General features: G+C 33.7%; 1 protein-coding gene across 1 annotated transcript in view; it reads left to right on the top strand.

Moving 5' to 3' along the window:
- The first annotated feature begins 2,267 nt into the window (after positions 1 to 2,267).
- LRRIQ1 (leucine rich repeats and IQ motif containing 1) overlaps positions 2,268 to 16,686 on the top strand; it is a 196,710-nt gene continuing 182,291 nt past the window's right edge. The window contains exons 1-6 of the mRNA XM_022552414.3: positions 2,268 to 2,682; positions 3,853 to 3,964; positions 8,446 to 8,537; positions 9,743 to 9,860; positions 10,397 to 10,620; positions 14,387 to 14,461. Coding sequence (XP_022408122.2) covers positions 2,539 to 2,682; positions 3,853 to 3,964; positions 8,446 to 8,537; positions 9,743 to 9,860; positions 10,397 to 10,620; positions 14,387 to 14,461 — 765 coding nt within the window. The 5' untranslated portion in view covers positions 2,268 to 2,538. The remainder of the gene's footprint in view (positions 2,683 to 3,852; positions 3,965 to 8,445; positions 8,538 to 9,742; positions 9,861 to 10,396; positions 10,621 to 14,386; positions 14,462 to 16,686) is intronic.

Consider the following 16,686-nt stretch of genomic DNA (forward strand, 5'->3'; position numbering starts at 1 on the left):
ATACCTCTTATACACTCTGTCCAGTGTCTCCCTATGGTAATGCTTTGTTAACTCTAGTATAATATCACGACCAGGATACTGATATTGGTATAATCTGCTAATCTTATTCGGATTGCCTCAATTTTATTTGTATTCATTTGTGTGTGTATTATGTAATACACTATTTATCATCTGAATATGTTCACTAATTAACCACAGTCAAGATACTGAACAGTTCCAGCACTACAAGGATCTCTCATGTTGCCCTTTTATCACCATAACCACCTTCCTCCAATCCCATCCACTCCATTAGTGGCAATCACTAATATGTCCTCATTTTTATAAAATTTTAGTATTTCAGAAGTGTTATGTAAATGGAATCATATAGTCTATTACCTTTTGCTGTGGGCTTTTTACTAAGCGTAGTTCCCTGGAGATTCATTGGTATTGTGGCATATATCAATGGTTCATGCCTCTTATTGCTGATGGTATGGAGGTACTAGAGTCCGTTTAACTATCCACCTATTGAGGGACATTTTGGTTGTTTCCAGTTTGGGACTATTATGAATAAAACCGTTGTGAACATTTGTTTTGGTGTGAGCATAAATTTTCATTTATTAATGAAATTTTCATTTCTCTGGGATAAATGCCTAAGAGTGTATGCAATACATGGAGATCAGTCGAGTTAAATCATTTACGTGTGAAAGAAAGATATGTGATATCTATAGCTAGAGGAAGGACAGGCACAGGTATTGTGTGGGTTTGTTTTTTTTTTTGATAGGAATGAACTGATTTTGTTTATGGAGGGAGTGGCAGTGGAATACAAATGTATGGCAAAGTAGTAAACAGAAGGAATAGTGGATGGAGCAGACAGTTCAGTAGGTGAGAAGTTATCAGATTCAGAGCATAAGTACAGGATTACACTTTATTAGGAAGAGGGTCTCCTCTCCTAATAAGATTAGAGTAAGAAGAGACTTCAGGAAAAGAAATAGGAAAATGAGGATGTTTCATTTTCTCTGTTAACTAGACTATAAACTCTATGAAAACAGGTTACTTATTTAATCAGTGTATTTGTAGCACCTAGCACTGTTGTGGATGCATCTTGTAGCCTCCCAAAAAGTTGATTTTGAGATGAATGAGTAAAAGATGGAAAATAAAGAGGAAGGGAGTGGAAGGAGGGATGGAAGAACAGAGAGCATGGAGGAGGGAAGGAAGGAGGAAGGAAGGAAAGAAAAAAAGGAAGGAAGGGCCGGGAAGAAGACAGCAGTGGAAAGGCCAGGGACTGGAGGAAAGAATGAAAGTTTGGAATAGTCTGGAAAATAAAATAAAAGCTGACTAGTACAATATTTTTCAACCTTTTTTTTTATACCAAGACCCACAGTAAAATAAACAAACAAAAATTTTCATTGCAGATCATGCACACATGCATACATATACATGTACTTATAATTGAAACAAGTTTTTTTAAACAACTTTTACCTGTAGTATATGCAGTGCACTTACAGTTTCTTTTTTGACCTATCCTAACTTTTCCTATTCTATCCTATCATTTAAACTAGATGATCAAGAGCTACTAAATTAATTTATTGATCCACGAATGGGTTACCATCTGCAGTTTGAAGACTATTGGACTAGAAGTTGTTCAAGGGATTGCTGGACAGATAATGAGCTTGACTGAGTTTGGATACCATTTGATAGTGGGAAAAGCACTGGCTTTGGATTCAGGATCTCTGAATTAGGATCCTGCTTCCATTACTTACTAGCATCATACTATGGCAGTTAAGTAACCTCTTCCAACCTTGGTTTTCTCACCTATACAATGACTATAATGACCTTTAACCCATTAAGTTATCAATCACTCAAGTGTCTTCTAGTGCCTGGTTTGTCACAGGTACTTAATACATGGAAGCTAATGATGGTAGTTAACGATGATGATGTGAAGACCTACTACAATGTACTGCTTGACCCATATCCATTACAAGCATTAGAGATTTAAATGAAATAAATATTGAACTTATAAGCCATGTATTAGCCATTATTGCAACATGTTATTGTTGGTTAAAACATGTGGCTATCTGGTGGAATTAACAACTCTGATTTAATGAGTAGAAACTAACCACATGTTTCCCCATATATAGACATAGGTTGTTCTCTTATAAGTATTTTAATCTCTGAATACTCAAGCTGTTCAGAGGTATTTTGCCATTAATTATTACCATGAAAATGAATTTTAGTATGAAGTTTCTTGGTTCAGAAAGGTAAGCCAGTTCATTCCATGTAACTTTTCCTTTAGAGAATTTAAGAGTACTATTAGAGTTGATCATTTTGTAGTCAACACATTAAAGAAATAATGAATGAATATAGGGAGAAAACATTTTCTTCAATATATAGTACAGCCATGATAAGGTGTGAGAAAAGTTTGTTAAACTAAAGCTATGTTAAACTAAATTTTTACCTAGAGCATGTTGGATTCGTATGGCACATTAAAGAACCTATAGGTTTTACCAGCATTTAGCCTCTTCAATTTTCTTTAAATGGTTTTGTGTTTTATTATGAAGGATGATGGAAGACAACGATGATGATGATATAAAGCTCAAAGAAGAAATAGAAGCTGAATTGGATAAAATCAGCATTTCTTCCTTGGAAAAAGATGATTTTGATAGTGATTCAAAATCAGAAACCCAGAGTGATAATAGTGATACAGTAAGTGTTGTGTTATATTTTTGAGCCTTTTAACTGGATAAGCCTTTTAGGAGAAATATTACTTTTCTCAGTGTGTTTTGTATACTTATCTCATTTTTTCCTTAGGGTCACCTTTAAGCAATATATATTAGTAGATATTTAAATATAAAAGGTATATTGAAGGTAGAAATTACCTATAACTTCACATGTATATGTGTGCATTTTTCACAAAATTGGGATTGTACTATACGTATAAGTATGTGTATGTATATATACACGTATCTGCACACATGTGTATGTTTGTATCCTGCTTTTTTTACTTAATCTTGAGCATTCTAATGTGATTAGATATGCATAAAAAGCAAAATGTATGTGAAATCTTTAGACCAAAGAATAGTTACCTTTTTGGAAACCAAACATTTATTTTCTTTTCATTTGGGTATTTTCTCCAATGTTTATACGCCTAGAAAAGTTATTCATGGATTCATTCTTTTATATAAAAATCCTTAATCCAATGGAAACTTATTTTCAGCTATGTTATAAAAAGTAGATCTAATTAAAATTTTCCTGCATATATTTAACAAATATTCCCAGGGTCACTTATGGAATAATCCACCTCTTCTCAATTGATTTGTCATATCTGTTGTATATATTTAGTTGTTATACATATGATCTATCCAAGGCTATTTATTCTTTTCCATTATTGTGTTAATTTTTGCCCTATAGTGGTTTTATATTTTTAAATATAAAATGGGTCAAATTCCTTTAGTAGTTCTGCTATTTCAAAATCTTTTCAACTAAGCTTTTTTCAAAAAACTCATTTGTCAAGTTTCAAAAAATAATTACAATTTGATTTTTAATTAGGATTGCAATAACCTACATAATACTTTTGGAGAAAATAATATTTTTATATTATTGTATCTTTTTATTCACAGCTAATTTAACTGTGACATAAGTTCTGAAATTATTCATTCGAATATGAGATCCAACAGAATCATGGATGCAATTTATAACCACCTGAAAATTAAAAGCAAATTTTAACCAAATATATTTGTTTGGATTATGCTCTTTATACGGAGCCCTTTTACCTCATTTACACATTTTACTCAAATTTTTGGCATATCAAAACAGATTTTGATACATAGTTTTAGTAAAGAATTTTACAGTTTCTTTTATTATTTACATTTTTAGGATTTAGATGAATTACCTGACTCAGTTCTTCACTGTATTAACGTCATAAAGAATAAAAGTAAAACTGTTGAAGAGCTCATTCTTCAGGACGTGGAAGATACTGATGTTTTAAGTAAGTACAGTTTTCATCTGCTTGGCAGATAAGTTTTCTGTAAGTATGAATAATGAATAATTTATAATTTAGAAAATTAAACTGCTTGAAGTTCTTGTCTCTTGTCATATACAGGTATGTGCATTTATCTCTAATAAAATATCCGTAGTATATTGGTCTGTTCAATTTAGTTCATTCATTTGTTTTACTTACTACCTTCCTTACGTCTCCAGTAAGTACTAGCCACTAACAATTTGTTTTACCAGTTCTAATTAAAACCAGACATTCTATTACTTTATGTTAAAGAAAAGAAAACTAATTGTGGGACTATTTTAGAAGTATCAATTCATACATATTTTTGGAGAAAAATATAATTTATATCAAAGCCTCACAATCTTTATTTGCTTCAACTGAGCAAATTTACTTCTTGCCAATTTATTCTAAGAATAATAGAATGAACAAAGATTTAACTAGAATTAATCCTGGCTTAGTTTATAATGAAAAATGGTAACAACCTAAATGTTCAACAGGACATTGGTGTGTCTAACAATACACTCATTAAAAAAATACAGCTTAGACAATATTTAATAACATAAAGAGTTTCATGATATACTATTAAAATTATGAAATTTGATGTCATTTATAAAAATATTAGTATAAACTATAATGTGGATATTCATAGATATTTATACGAAAAATATTACTCTGTGAAAGGATATGCTCTAGCCACTGAGAGTGCAGCAGGGAACAAAATAGGCAAAGGTCCTCTCTTATTCTAATGTTCTGGTGTGGGGAGACAGACAATAAACAAATAAATACATATGTAATATTTCAATAATGATAACTTCCATGAAGGAAGGATTTTAAGATAAGGGGATAGGGACTTCACTGCTGGCGCAGTGGTTAAGACTCTGTGCTCCCAATGCAGGGGGTCTGGGTTCGATCACTTGTCAGGGAACTAGATCCCACATGCATGCCACAACTAAGAGTTCACATGCCACAACTAAGGAGCCCACCTGCCGCAACTAAGACCCAGTGCAACCAAAAAAAAAAGAGAAAAAAGAGAAGGGGATAGAGATTGAAGATTGCTATTTTAGATAGGGTAGGTCAAGGAAGGCCTCTCTGAGGAGGTGATATTTAAGTAGTGACTGAAATGAGACAGTAAGCCACATGGGATATCTCAATGAAGGAGAAGTGAGTCACGTGGATGTCTAGAGGGCTGGTGTTCCAGAAAGAGGGAATCGTAAAGGCCAAGGCACACTGAGTGGGCGTAATATGTTCAAAGAATAGTAAGCCTTTGTGGTTATATCCAAGAAAATAAGGGGTCAGATCATACAGGGCTCTTATCAATCCAAGGTGTGGACTTTGGATTCTGTTCTGAGTATATGAAGGTTTTTGAGTAAGGAGTGACAGAATCTGACATATTTTGAGACAATCGTTCTGGAGACTCTGCAAAGGAGATGGCTTGAGGTAGCAAGAGTCCACTACAAGACTGTCACAGTAGTGTGGTTAGAGATGAGAGTGATTTGAGTAGAAATGATGAAAAACAGTCGCATTCTAGAAAACGTTCTTAAGGTAGAAAGAAACAAAAGTATTTATTGATGGATTTGTATGAAAGGAAGAGAGGAAATTTGGCTCCAAGGTTTTTGTTCTGAGTACCTGTGTGAAAGGATATATAAAGACTTATGTAGACCCTTCAGGTTTTAGCGGTGCTTATCTATAGCCGAGTTATGGGGGATTTTAATGGTTTTCCTATTTCTATTTACTAAGGTTTATACAATGAAAATGTATTTTAAATATATTGGCAAGTATAGAGCCTAATTATGAAAAAAAGCAAAGGAAATATAATTATAAAAAAATTAGTTACATGAAAGATTATATAACTACAGTTATAACAGTGGTTTAGAAAATTATAAGATCCCATGTATATAGCTCTAATCAAATAAGTTTGATAGTCTCAATGAATAGAATAATTTTCTAAGAAAATTCAAATTATCAAAATTGCTTGATAAAGGAGAAGACATGATTAAATCAATAATTTGGCTGAAGGTGGAAAGAGATTTCTTCTCAAGTGTCGTTAGGAACTAGGGATAATTTTGCAATTGAATTATTCCAATCCATCAAGGAGCAAAAAAAATCTGCATGTTATATAATATTTCATTTGTAAAAAACTGCACATTTTATTTTTTTATTTTTATTTTTTTTTTTGCGGTACGCGGGCCTCTCACTGTTGTGGCCTCTCCCGTTGTGGAGCACAGGCTCCGGACGCGCAGGCTTAGCGGCGATGGCTCACGGGCCTAGCCACTCCGCGGCATGTGGGATCTTCCCGGACCAGGGCACGAACCCGTTTTCCCTGAATCGGCAGGCGGACTCTCAACCACTGCACCATCAGTGAAGCCCCAAACTGCACATGTTAAATACAAAACTGTGCAAGCTTCACATACACATACATAAGAGAAACTGAGGCTAATTTTATTTACGAATATGAATGTACTGATTAGGGCTCTCATTTGTAGACAAAAGCTGTTTTAGCTACTTTAAGGAGTAAGGTTTTGGGGAGTATTTGTGTAAAACAAACTTAGTGGCTTAAAATAACAGTATGCTGTTATCTTTTATATAGTTCTGTGGGTTGACTGGACTGTAGCTAATCAGTTCTTGCTTGCATTTCTTATGCATTTACAGTCAGGTGTTGATTAGGGCCACAGTCATCTGAAGTCTTTACTGTATTGGAATTCTAAGATGGCTCACTGAAATGACTGGCAGTGATGTTAATTGTTGGCTGGGAGTTCAGTTGGAGCTGTCAGCTGGAGGCACCTATGTGGTCTCTCCCTATGGCTTGCATGGCACCTGGATTCTGAGAAATAGCATCCTGTGAACAAAATATCAAGAGACTAAGATGGAACCCTGTAAAGATTCATATGACTTGTTCTCAGAAGTCATGCAACATCACTTCTACTACATCCTGGTGGTTACATAGGGTCAGCACAGATTCTTTGCGGGAGGGGGCTACACAGGGTATCATACCAGGAAGTGTGGGAGTGACATCTTTGGAGACTAGCTATTACAATAAATAACAGAATTGTTAATAGAACTGAAGAAAGAGATTCTAAGCTGAACATCCAAAGTGTAGAAAATATACATGCAAGTACATTGTAGAACTGGGCTGCAGCAGGAGCTGCTGATATAATAAAGAAATTCAGAGACATTAATCCTCTACTATACCCTGCTATCTCCAACCCAAAGCACCCTCTATCATAGTCTGAGCCAGAAAAATGAAAATCTCTCTCTCTGCCTTTCTTCACACATAATATTTTTAGGAAAATAAAGACTGGGCTTCCCTGGTGGCGCAGTGGTTAAGAATCTGCCTGCCAATGCAGGGGACATGGGTTCGAGCCCTGGTCCGGGAAGATCCCACATGCCGTGGAGCAACTAAGCCTGTGTGCCACAACTACTGAGCCTGCACTCTAGAGCCCGCAAGCCACAACTATTGAGCTCATGTGCCACAGCTACTGAGCCCGCGAGCCACAACTACTGAAGCCTGCGTGCCTAGAGCCGTGCTCTGCAGCAAGAGAAGCCACTGCAGTGGGAAGCCTGTGCACCGCAATGAAGAGTAGCCCCCTTCTCGCCGCAACTAGAGAAAGCCTGCGCGCAGCAACGAAGACCCAATGCAGCCAAAAATAAATAAATAAATAAATAAATTTTAAAAAAAGAAAAGAAAAGAAAAGAAAGACTTACACAAATGTATCAATTGGCAGAACCTAAATCACCCTCAGAAACCTAGCTTCAAAGGCATCTGGAGAATGTTATTTTTGCTTTTCAGCTCTCACATAAGAAAACATGCCAGAGAGGTTGTGAATTGGTGTTGAAAAAGAAAATCTATAATAATAGACAAAATAGGTGTGAATAGTCAGTTAATTAGCAGAATGGTCATCTGTAAAAAATAGTTTACTACTAGGGAACATTACCATGATAAAACATGTTAATTGAATAAGGAAAAGAAACATAACTACATCTGCACAGATGATAAAAACACAATAAAATTCAACAAAAACTCAAAAAATTGGGAATGAAAGTTTACTTCATTCACACATTAATAATTGTAATCTTTTAAAGTAAGACTTTTATTAAAGCATTTTCAGTATCTTGTGCTGAAAGATTATACTGCTAGTTTGTGGCAGGTAGAATTGAACTTTTGTTGGTTTCTAATCAAGGTGTCATTGTGATATTAAACACAGCATTATTCTGTGTACATGGAAAATGAACTTCAGTCTAGAATATGAAAGGTGATAAAGAGATCTAAAAATCTGTTATTTTTATTTTTGAATAAAGATTACAGATTTCCTATGTTCTTTGTTCTTCAGTATTTCCTATTGTTTTGAGTTACTGATCAAGAATATGCTGTGGTAGAATTTGAGATTAAAGGATGATGAAATAGTTTGGGATCTTAACATGTTGTGTCCTGCTCTAATATTTAAAGTTATAATATTTCTTTCTCTTTATAGGCTATGATTATGGAGCAGTTTCTAATAATCATATGCATTTAAGGATAGAATTACGAACTGAATGTAAAGAAAATCCAGAACAATTAATGAAGGTATATGTTGTTTGACTGAAAGTACTCAATATTACAGTTAGAAATTTACCTTTACCTCTCACGTAGCATTTAAAGTTCACTGGCTTAAAAATTTAATTATTTTAAGCTAATAATTTTTGGATTTGTTTCCTCCTCTGGCATATAATATAAAACAATACAAATTTCAATCTTTAAAAATATTAGAAATAGTAATTTGAACCATCAATACTTGGGAATTTAATGTAGATAGGAGAGCAGAACTATATTGAATAGTATTTTTTCCCTAAAAACTCCAAGGAAAACAATGAAATATATTCTAATATTATTACTTTGCTTAGGAATGTACTATGATCCAGTGGAGACTTTAAATACCCTGTGGAAACTTTAAACGTAGAATATCTTATGTTAGTTTTTTTTAAAAAAACGGTAAAACAGAAACATCCGTAAAAAAGTAAGAGTAAAGGAGAGCCTAGCGTTTTTGGGTGAAACTCCCGGAGATGTATTTAAGAGAAAACCTCTTCCACAGGTTCAGCATCTTGAAATCATTTTTACTTCTCATTTTACCCAACTGTAATTTTACCTTACTCTATTCTTACTCTCTGTGTATTTAGCATAATGTGAAAATTACTTGTATGTATGTTTCTTACTCTCTGTTTTGGTAACCCTCAAACCTGAAATATATTAATTTGAATTATCATATTGCTACTTCAGTGGAATAGATATCTTGTACCTTTCAAGCTAGAATATATAGAAGTATAATTATGGAAAAGTATTAATCAAAATTATAACTTGTGTGTAAGTCAGGGCAAATTAGAGAATAGTCCTGTTTTTAAAACATACTGAATATATTAGCAATTTGTATATATGAGCTATTGCTGCAGATAAGAAATATAGAAAGGTATTAGGAGGAAAACACATATTAGTAGAAACATTTTGACATGATTATTAAGCAGTTTAATTGAATATTGTGAGTAAATATTAGAAAGTAATTAGAATTCTGAAAAACATTAGGAGGGTAAAACAGAGTGCGCTTGCATGGAAAAAACATTTTTCTTCACCATAAAGAGAATAATTATCAATATGCTATATAGAATTGTATTTGAGAGTGATTTGAAGTAAATAAAGTTCTATATATGTGTATGTAAATACTTAATGCATTATTAAAATAATAGCTTTACTCTCTATTTTGTTTTTCTTTAATCACTGGTACTTTTTTAACCTCTTAGATGTTATCTGAAATAGAAAAAGAAGAATTTCTGAGAAGTAAAACTCATTGTGGCAGTCCTGATTCTGTTCCAGAGCCTGATCCTTGTGATTTGCCTGTGGATGAACATGTTTTGCCAGGTGGACTAAATTGCTTGGTGATATTTATGATAATTTTTATGTGATTGACCTTAATTATCTGAAAAAAAGTAGACAGTTCTTTTGACATTTAGAAGAATATAGTCACAATATTTGAAAAATATTGTGTACTTGCTATGCTTATTTAATTACATGTTCTCATAGTTTTTTTTATGACTCCTAATTTAACTTCATGTAAGTAGAGTTAAAAATTTTCCACATATATAGCTGACTGCAGTAGATATATGCAGACCTGAATTTTTTAAGTGTCTCTTAACTGTGTTCCTTATGTATCCCTTAACTACACACATGCACACACACACACACACACACACATTATGTTTTTATAGAAGTCTTATGGAATAGTTTAAGGCAAGTTATGTGACTTCTTTATTGATGCAATGGAATTTACATGTATTTTGCATACTTTTACTTTGGTAATATATTGACATTATTTATTTATTTTGAAATTACTTTTAAACTGCACTGGATCAGATTTGACTGTTTTGATTTAAAAATTTTTCTCCTCATGAATACAGATGATGCCGATATAAATTTCGGATACTGTGAAGTGGAAGAAAGATGTAGGCAGTCCTTTGAGGCTTGGCAAGACAAACAGAAAGAACTAGAAGACCAAAAGAAGCAAACTCTCAAAGCTCAGAGGGATAGAGAAGAAAAGCAGTTTCAAGAAGAAGAAGAAAAAAGACATTACTGGATGAAACAGTTTGAAGTTGAAAAGAAGAAATTGGAGAATATTCAGAAGGTAAGGTTTTTTAATTTTAATTTTTGTCTTTCATGCATTTTAAAAAATCAGTATCTACTTCTGAACAGTATTGATGTTTTGGTTTATGGTGTGAATTGAGCTCCATTCTATGGGTTTTAATTAGTCCTAATAATCAAAGCAGTTGACTGTGGATTAACAGTATTAATATGGACTCCTTGCCTGGTTTTCATGAAATTCATTAGAATTTCAGGTACTGCTTTGAAATTTCATAGTTTCAAAGATTGTCCTAAAAAAGCTGACATTTACTACATAAGTTGTTACTTTTTTACACCCTTCTAATCATAGAAAAAGGCAATAGGATTTTCTCAATCATGTAATGTCCTTGCTATGTGGTCTGATATCTAGCAATTTTGTAAAACATATTTGGTTGAAGTGGTTTAGCCATGTAGGTGATGGTATATGCCTCATTCCCATAAATGAGCTAATTCCTGGGACTAGAAATTTTTTGGTGTGAAGGAATTTTGAGTTTTTTTTCATTTCTGTTTCCTCCCAGCTGCACCTCAGGTGGTCCTCATCCTCAGGTCATGGTAGTGGCATATTGAGAAACTGGTGGATTTCTAAGACCTACTTGTGGGCCATTAGCCCGTTTAGAATGTATGGATAACAGACAGGACTTACATCTCTTGTTTTACATTACTAAAGTTGCCTTCTATATTACTCACGACTTACTAGTTTGAGTGTTCCATATAGAGAACCTTAGCATGTAGTCACATAGACAGTTCAGGGTATTCAAGCCTCCAATGTTGAGTACACTGCATTTCCTGGTTATATAGAAAATAAATAAATTAAAAAGTGATAATATTGTTGAACCAGCTTGGCCATGGCTTTTTCTAATAGTAAGCGATGAATGTTTAACTTTCTTTTAGTTATATTTTCCTTTCCACAGACCAGATTAGTCATTTCCAAAAGTCAGAAGCTTTTTTTTTTTTTTTCCAATTCCAGAGTAGGAGTGAATGTAATGTAGATTCTTAGAGAAGTGTTTGCTGGCTTGTGGTAAAACGTATTATTGCTATTGGTTGTTAGTGATATTTTCAAATATTTTCTAAAAAACATCTGATTTTAAAATTCTATTCAGCTAAGTTGCCATTTTTATTTGTTTTGTAACAAAAATTTACTGACTACTTTAAGGGCAAAGCTTTCAGCTATGTGCTTACATGATACAAAAGAGATTTAACACCAGGACCCTACCCTTGAAGAATTGTAACTCGTTTTTTGAAAGTAATTTGTGCTTTATCATAAAATTATGATTTAAAAAATATATATGACATTAGTAGGTTTAATGAGTTTCTAAATGTGTGCTTTGTTTTACCTTGGGGCTTAAAAGTTTTCCAGTGAGACCATTCCGTAATTTTATAATGATGGATCCTAAATAATTTACTTATTTAGTAATTCTATTCTGTGTCCTTTGTTAGCTTCCTCTTCCATTTTCCAAAACAGCTATCATAAATCTCTTTCCTTAAGAGTTCTACCCAACTCCTCCCTCCTCGTTATTAGCAAATTATCACATAACATTTTTGCATTGATTACAAACTTCTTTGTCTTTCTTATCCTGCATCTAGTTAGCATCAATCTCTGTGGTCGCCTTTTTGCCTTTTTTTTTTTTTTTGCCTTTGCTCTTATCTCAGTAAGAGAGGTTTCTTCTACCAAAGGCTAGCTTTTGCTCTATATTCTATCATTCCATCCAGTTTACCCCAGTTTTCCTTTATGTTGAAACACCCCTACAGCTTCCTCCTTTCTTATTGCTTATAGGCATGTTCAGTTTTCTCCTGTCCTAGAAACAAAAGAAAAATCATGAGATCATTTTCCTTTATATGTCTCACGTCAGCTGTTCCTTAGGTCTACTTATCATAGGCAGACTTCTTAAGGAGTAGTTATTTGTGCTCAATCCATTTCCTCATCTCTCATTCAATCCTAAATCTGCTAGGGATCTTCCACCACCGCCCCAGTGAATGAAACTGCTTTTGACAAAAATAATCAATGTTTTCTAAATTGGCTTGGACAAAAATAACCAATGGCTTCTAGAACCATACTCACAGGTTCTATTTCAGTATTTATTTTTGCCTCTTTAGCATTTCATGCCAATAAAAATTTGATTGCTGACCATTTCTTTTTCTCTTGACTTCTGTGGGACCATACTGCCTTGACTGTCTTCTTACATGTTTGGCCGTTCTTCCTTGATACCTATTTTAGGCTTCTTTTTCTCTTTCTCCTTGAATGTGGTCCTACCAAGGATTCCATCCTTTGTTCTTTCTTTTCTTACTTCATGTATTTTCTCTCTTGATAATCTCAAACACAGTTATGGCTGTTCAGAACCAAATCTATAGTTATAACAAAAAAAGTCGAACTACATAACTCTCCTACACTCAGAACTTAATGTATCTAAAGTTGAATGCACTGTCTTTCTTTCTGAATCGTGCTCCTCCTCTGGTGTTCATTATTTTGATGAGTTACACTATCATCATAGTCGAAGCTAGAAAGATATGGACCATTTTTAACTCTTCTCTCTCTTTTACTATCCTCTTCCTTCTAATAGTTATATTATTCACTGTCTCATCCATATGTCTACTGCTACCCCATAGTTCAGGATGTCCTAATGTCTAGCTTGGAATATTTACTATACTCTCTAATTGATCTTCCTACTTTTGGTCTTGTATTCTGTAAACTCATGCACCATAGTGCAGTTGGTAGGATAATTATTTCCTAAAAAAAGTTATTTCCCTGCTTAAATGCCATCAAAAGTTCCCACAATTCCTATAAGATAATGTCCAAAGAACTTTTCTCACTTCCTTTTATCCAGGCAGTTGGCAGTTTATGACCATTTCATATTTACATCGTGTTTGTGTCTCTTCTGACTCCTCCCACCCTATCTGCAGAAGGCCCTCATTGGTTCTCACATGGACTTCTCTAATACCTACCTCACTGATCTCCTTAGTGTCTCTCCTTGACTTACTTTCTCTAATTCTATCAAATGTAACCTTATAATTTTTCTAAAACAGAGCTGTAATCATTTTCCTAGCTCAAAAACATTTAATAAATGCCTAAAATGTTTATTTAATCTCTTAAAAGCCTAATAATTTCAAAAACAATCTTCTGTATGAAACTTTTCATGATATTCTAATTATAGCACCTATTCCTACCATAATCCTTATAGTTCTTATTTTGTGATAAACTTATTTTGCTAAATTTGGGGCAACGTGTGAATGTATGATTGCATTCCCATATTATTAAAGGTAAAGTTTTTGAGGGAGGGGATTATATTTTACTGATTTTTTTTTTATTCTGCAGAGCCTTTACAAAATAGATGCTAATAAAGAGTTAATGAAAGAAAACAATTACCCTCTGAACTGATTTATTATGTGAATTAAATGAAATGGTGTGGAGAGAAAAAAATTGTAATGCAAAACCCATCTTAACACACATTATCATCTGTAATTTTTGCATTGTCCAGGAGTATTTCTAGCCAATGCATTTTATTATATGAATAAACATATAAATAAACTCAAATAAATAAAACGACTTACCCAGATTGTGAATATCTTTATATGCTAATGGGAACCCTAGGTATCATTTTATTATATTTCAGGTTGGGATTAAAGTTGTTATCCCAGTACTAATAACTGAGGACCATTGGGTGAGTTGTTATCTTTAACCATTGTTTACAAATATATGTCGTAAGAATCATACATAATAAACATAATATTGTTTGATAGTTGAATATAATATTTCAATATTATCATATGCTCAGCAAGAACAGGACAAGATGAATGATGAACTTCATAAAGAGGAGAAAATATGGAAGGAGAAGTTTAAACAGCATGAGGTATGTGTTTGTTGTTTTTAAGCAGCACAATAATCATTCTCCATTTGAAGTAAATTACTATGCTTGGAATGGGTATTTTAAAATAATATTGCCTAGTTGGTATAGGATTTAATTTACTAAAGTTTTAAAAATACCTTAGTTATAGAAGCTCTCCTTGAAATAGAATGTCTTGAAAAGGAAAATAAACTGGTTCAATGAGTGAACATGTCTATATACTCTTGTAATTGTAAAATTTCTTTTAAGTTTTGAGAAAACATACTATTACGAATATTTCATTATGATTGAGGATTGTTATAAGAGGTTACTGCATTTCTTTAACACAACTAATTGAATGTGTTAAATAACCCCTTTAAATTTAAGATGATCCTGATGACATGTTTATTGTTTTAACTTTAATTTACTCCACAGTTTTTATATAAAATTATTTTAAATAATTACAAGTAAAAAGTAGATAAAATTTCCCATAATCCTATAATGTAGCTAAAAATATTAACTATCATTGTATTTTTTCCAAGTCTTTTTAAAATTTATACAAACACATTCCTGAAAAAGTATGTTTATACTGGCCATCTCTAAATTAAAAAAAGCTGGTTAGGGCTTCCCTGGTGGCGCAGTGGTTGAGAGTCTGCCTGCCGATGCAGGGGACGCAGGTTCGTGCCACAGTCCGGGAAGATCCCACATGCCACGGAGCAGCTGGGCCCGTGAGCCATGGCCGCTGAGCCTGCGCATCCAGAGCCTGTGCTCTGCAACAGGAGAGGCCACAACAGTGAGAGGCCCACGTACCGCAAAAAAAAAAAAAAAAAAAAAAAGTTGGTTAGACATGTGAAGGCACATGGTTCATTATGAATGATAAGAAAAAAAAGACAGTAGTGGCTCACTTTCAGGGAATACAAATGTTGGAGTTAGGAGAGCCATTAAAGTACCCCTTGCCCTGTTGGTGGGAATGTAAATTGATACAGCCACTATGGAGAACAGTATGGAGGTTCCTTAAAAAACTGAAAATGGAACTACCATACGACCCAGCAATCCCACTACTGAGCATATACCCTGAGAAACCCATAATTCAAAAAGAGTCATGTACCACAATGTTCACTGCAGCACTATTTACAATAGCTGGGACATGGAAGCAACCTCAGTGTCCATCGACAGATGAATGGATAAAGAAGATGTGGCACATATATACAATGGAATATTACTCAGCCATAAAAAGAAACGAAATTGAGTTATTTGTAGTGAGGCGGATGGACCTAGAGTCTGTCACAGAGTGAAATAAGTCAGAAAGAGAAAAACAAATACCGTATGCTAACACGTATATATGGAATCTAAAAAAAAAAAAAAAGGTCATGAAGAACCTAGGGGCAAGATGGGAATAAAAATGCAGACCTACTAGAGAATGGGCTTGAGGACATGGGGAGGGGGAAGGGTAAGCTGGGACAAAGTGAGAGAGTGGCATGGACATATATATATATATATATATATATATATATATATACACTACCAAATGTAAAACTGATAGCTAGTGGGAAGCAGCCACATAGCACAGGGAGATCAGCTTGGTGCTTTGTGACCACCTAGGGGGTGGGATAGGGAGGGTGGGAGAGAGGGAGATGCAAGAGAGAAGAGATATGGGGATATATGTATAATTGATTCACTTTGTTATAAAGTAGAAACTAACACACCATTGTTAAGCAATTATACTCCAATAAAGATGTTAAAAAAAAAACCTATAACTATCATGCAGTAGCAAAATAATTAAACAGGTGATATGAAAAGAAAATTAGAATCTTTAATGAAATACCAAGTATATATTCTAGAGTTGAATAGTTCAGTGTATAAAAATAAAATTTCAATGGATAAGTTTGACAGTAGATTTGACACAGCAGGTGAGAACATTAATGAAGCTGAAGGGAAGTCAATAGAAAATACCCAAATTTAAGCACAGAGACGGCAAAAAATAATGGGAAAAGCAGAAAAGTATACAAGAAATATGTGATACATAATGAAAATATAAAAAATGTGTATAATAGTAATCTTGGAAGGAGTGTAGAGAATGGGGCAGAACCTATGTGTAAAGAGATAATAGTTGAAATGGTTTCAAATTGTTTTAGAAAAATCAGTCTGAACATTTGAAGATGGTTAAAGATCTCCAAATAGAATCAATACAAAGAAAATCACACCTGGGGATTTAATAGTATTGAAATTCAAGACAAGAGGGAAAAATCTTA

Source organism: Delphinapterus leucas, chromosome 11 (assembly GCF_059928025.1).
Source record: "Delphinapterus leucas isolate spDelLeu-1000000601 "Yukka" chromosome 11, BTC_Dleu_Yukka2, whole genome shotgun sequence".
Lineage (NCBI taxonomy): Eukaryota > Metazoa > Chordata > Mammalia > Artiodactyla > Monodontidae > Delphinapterus > Delphinapterus leucas.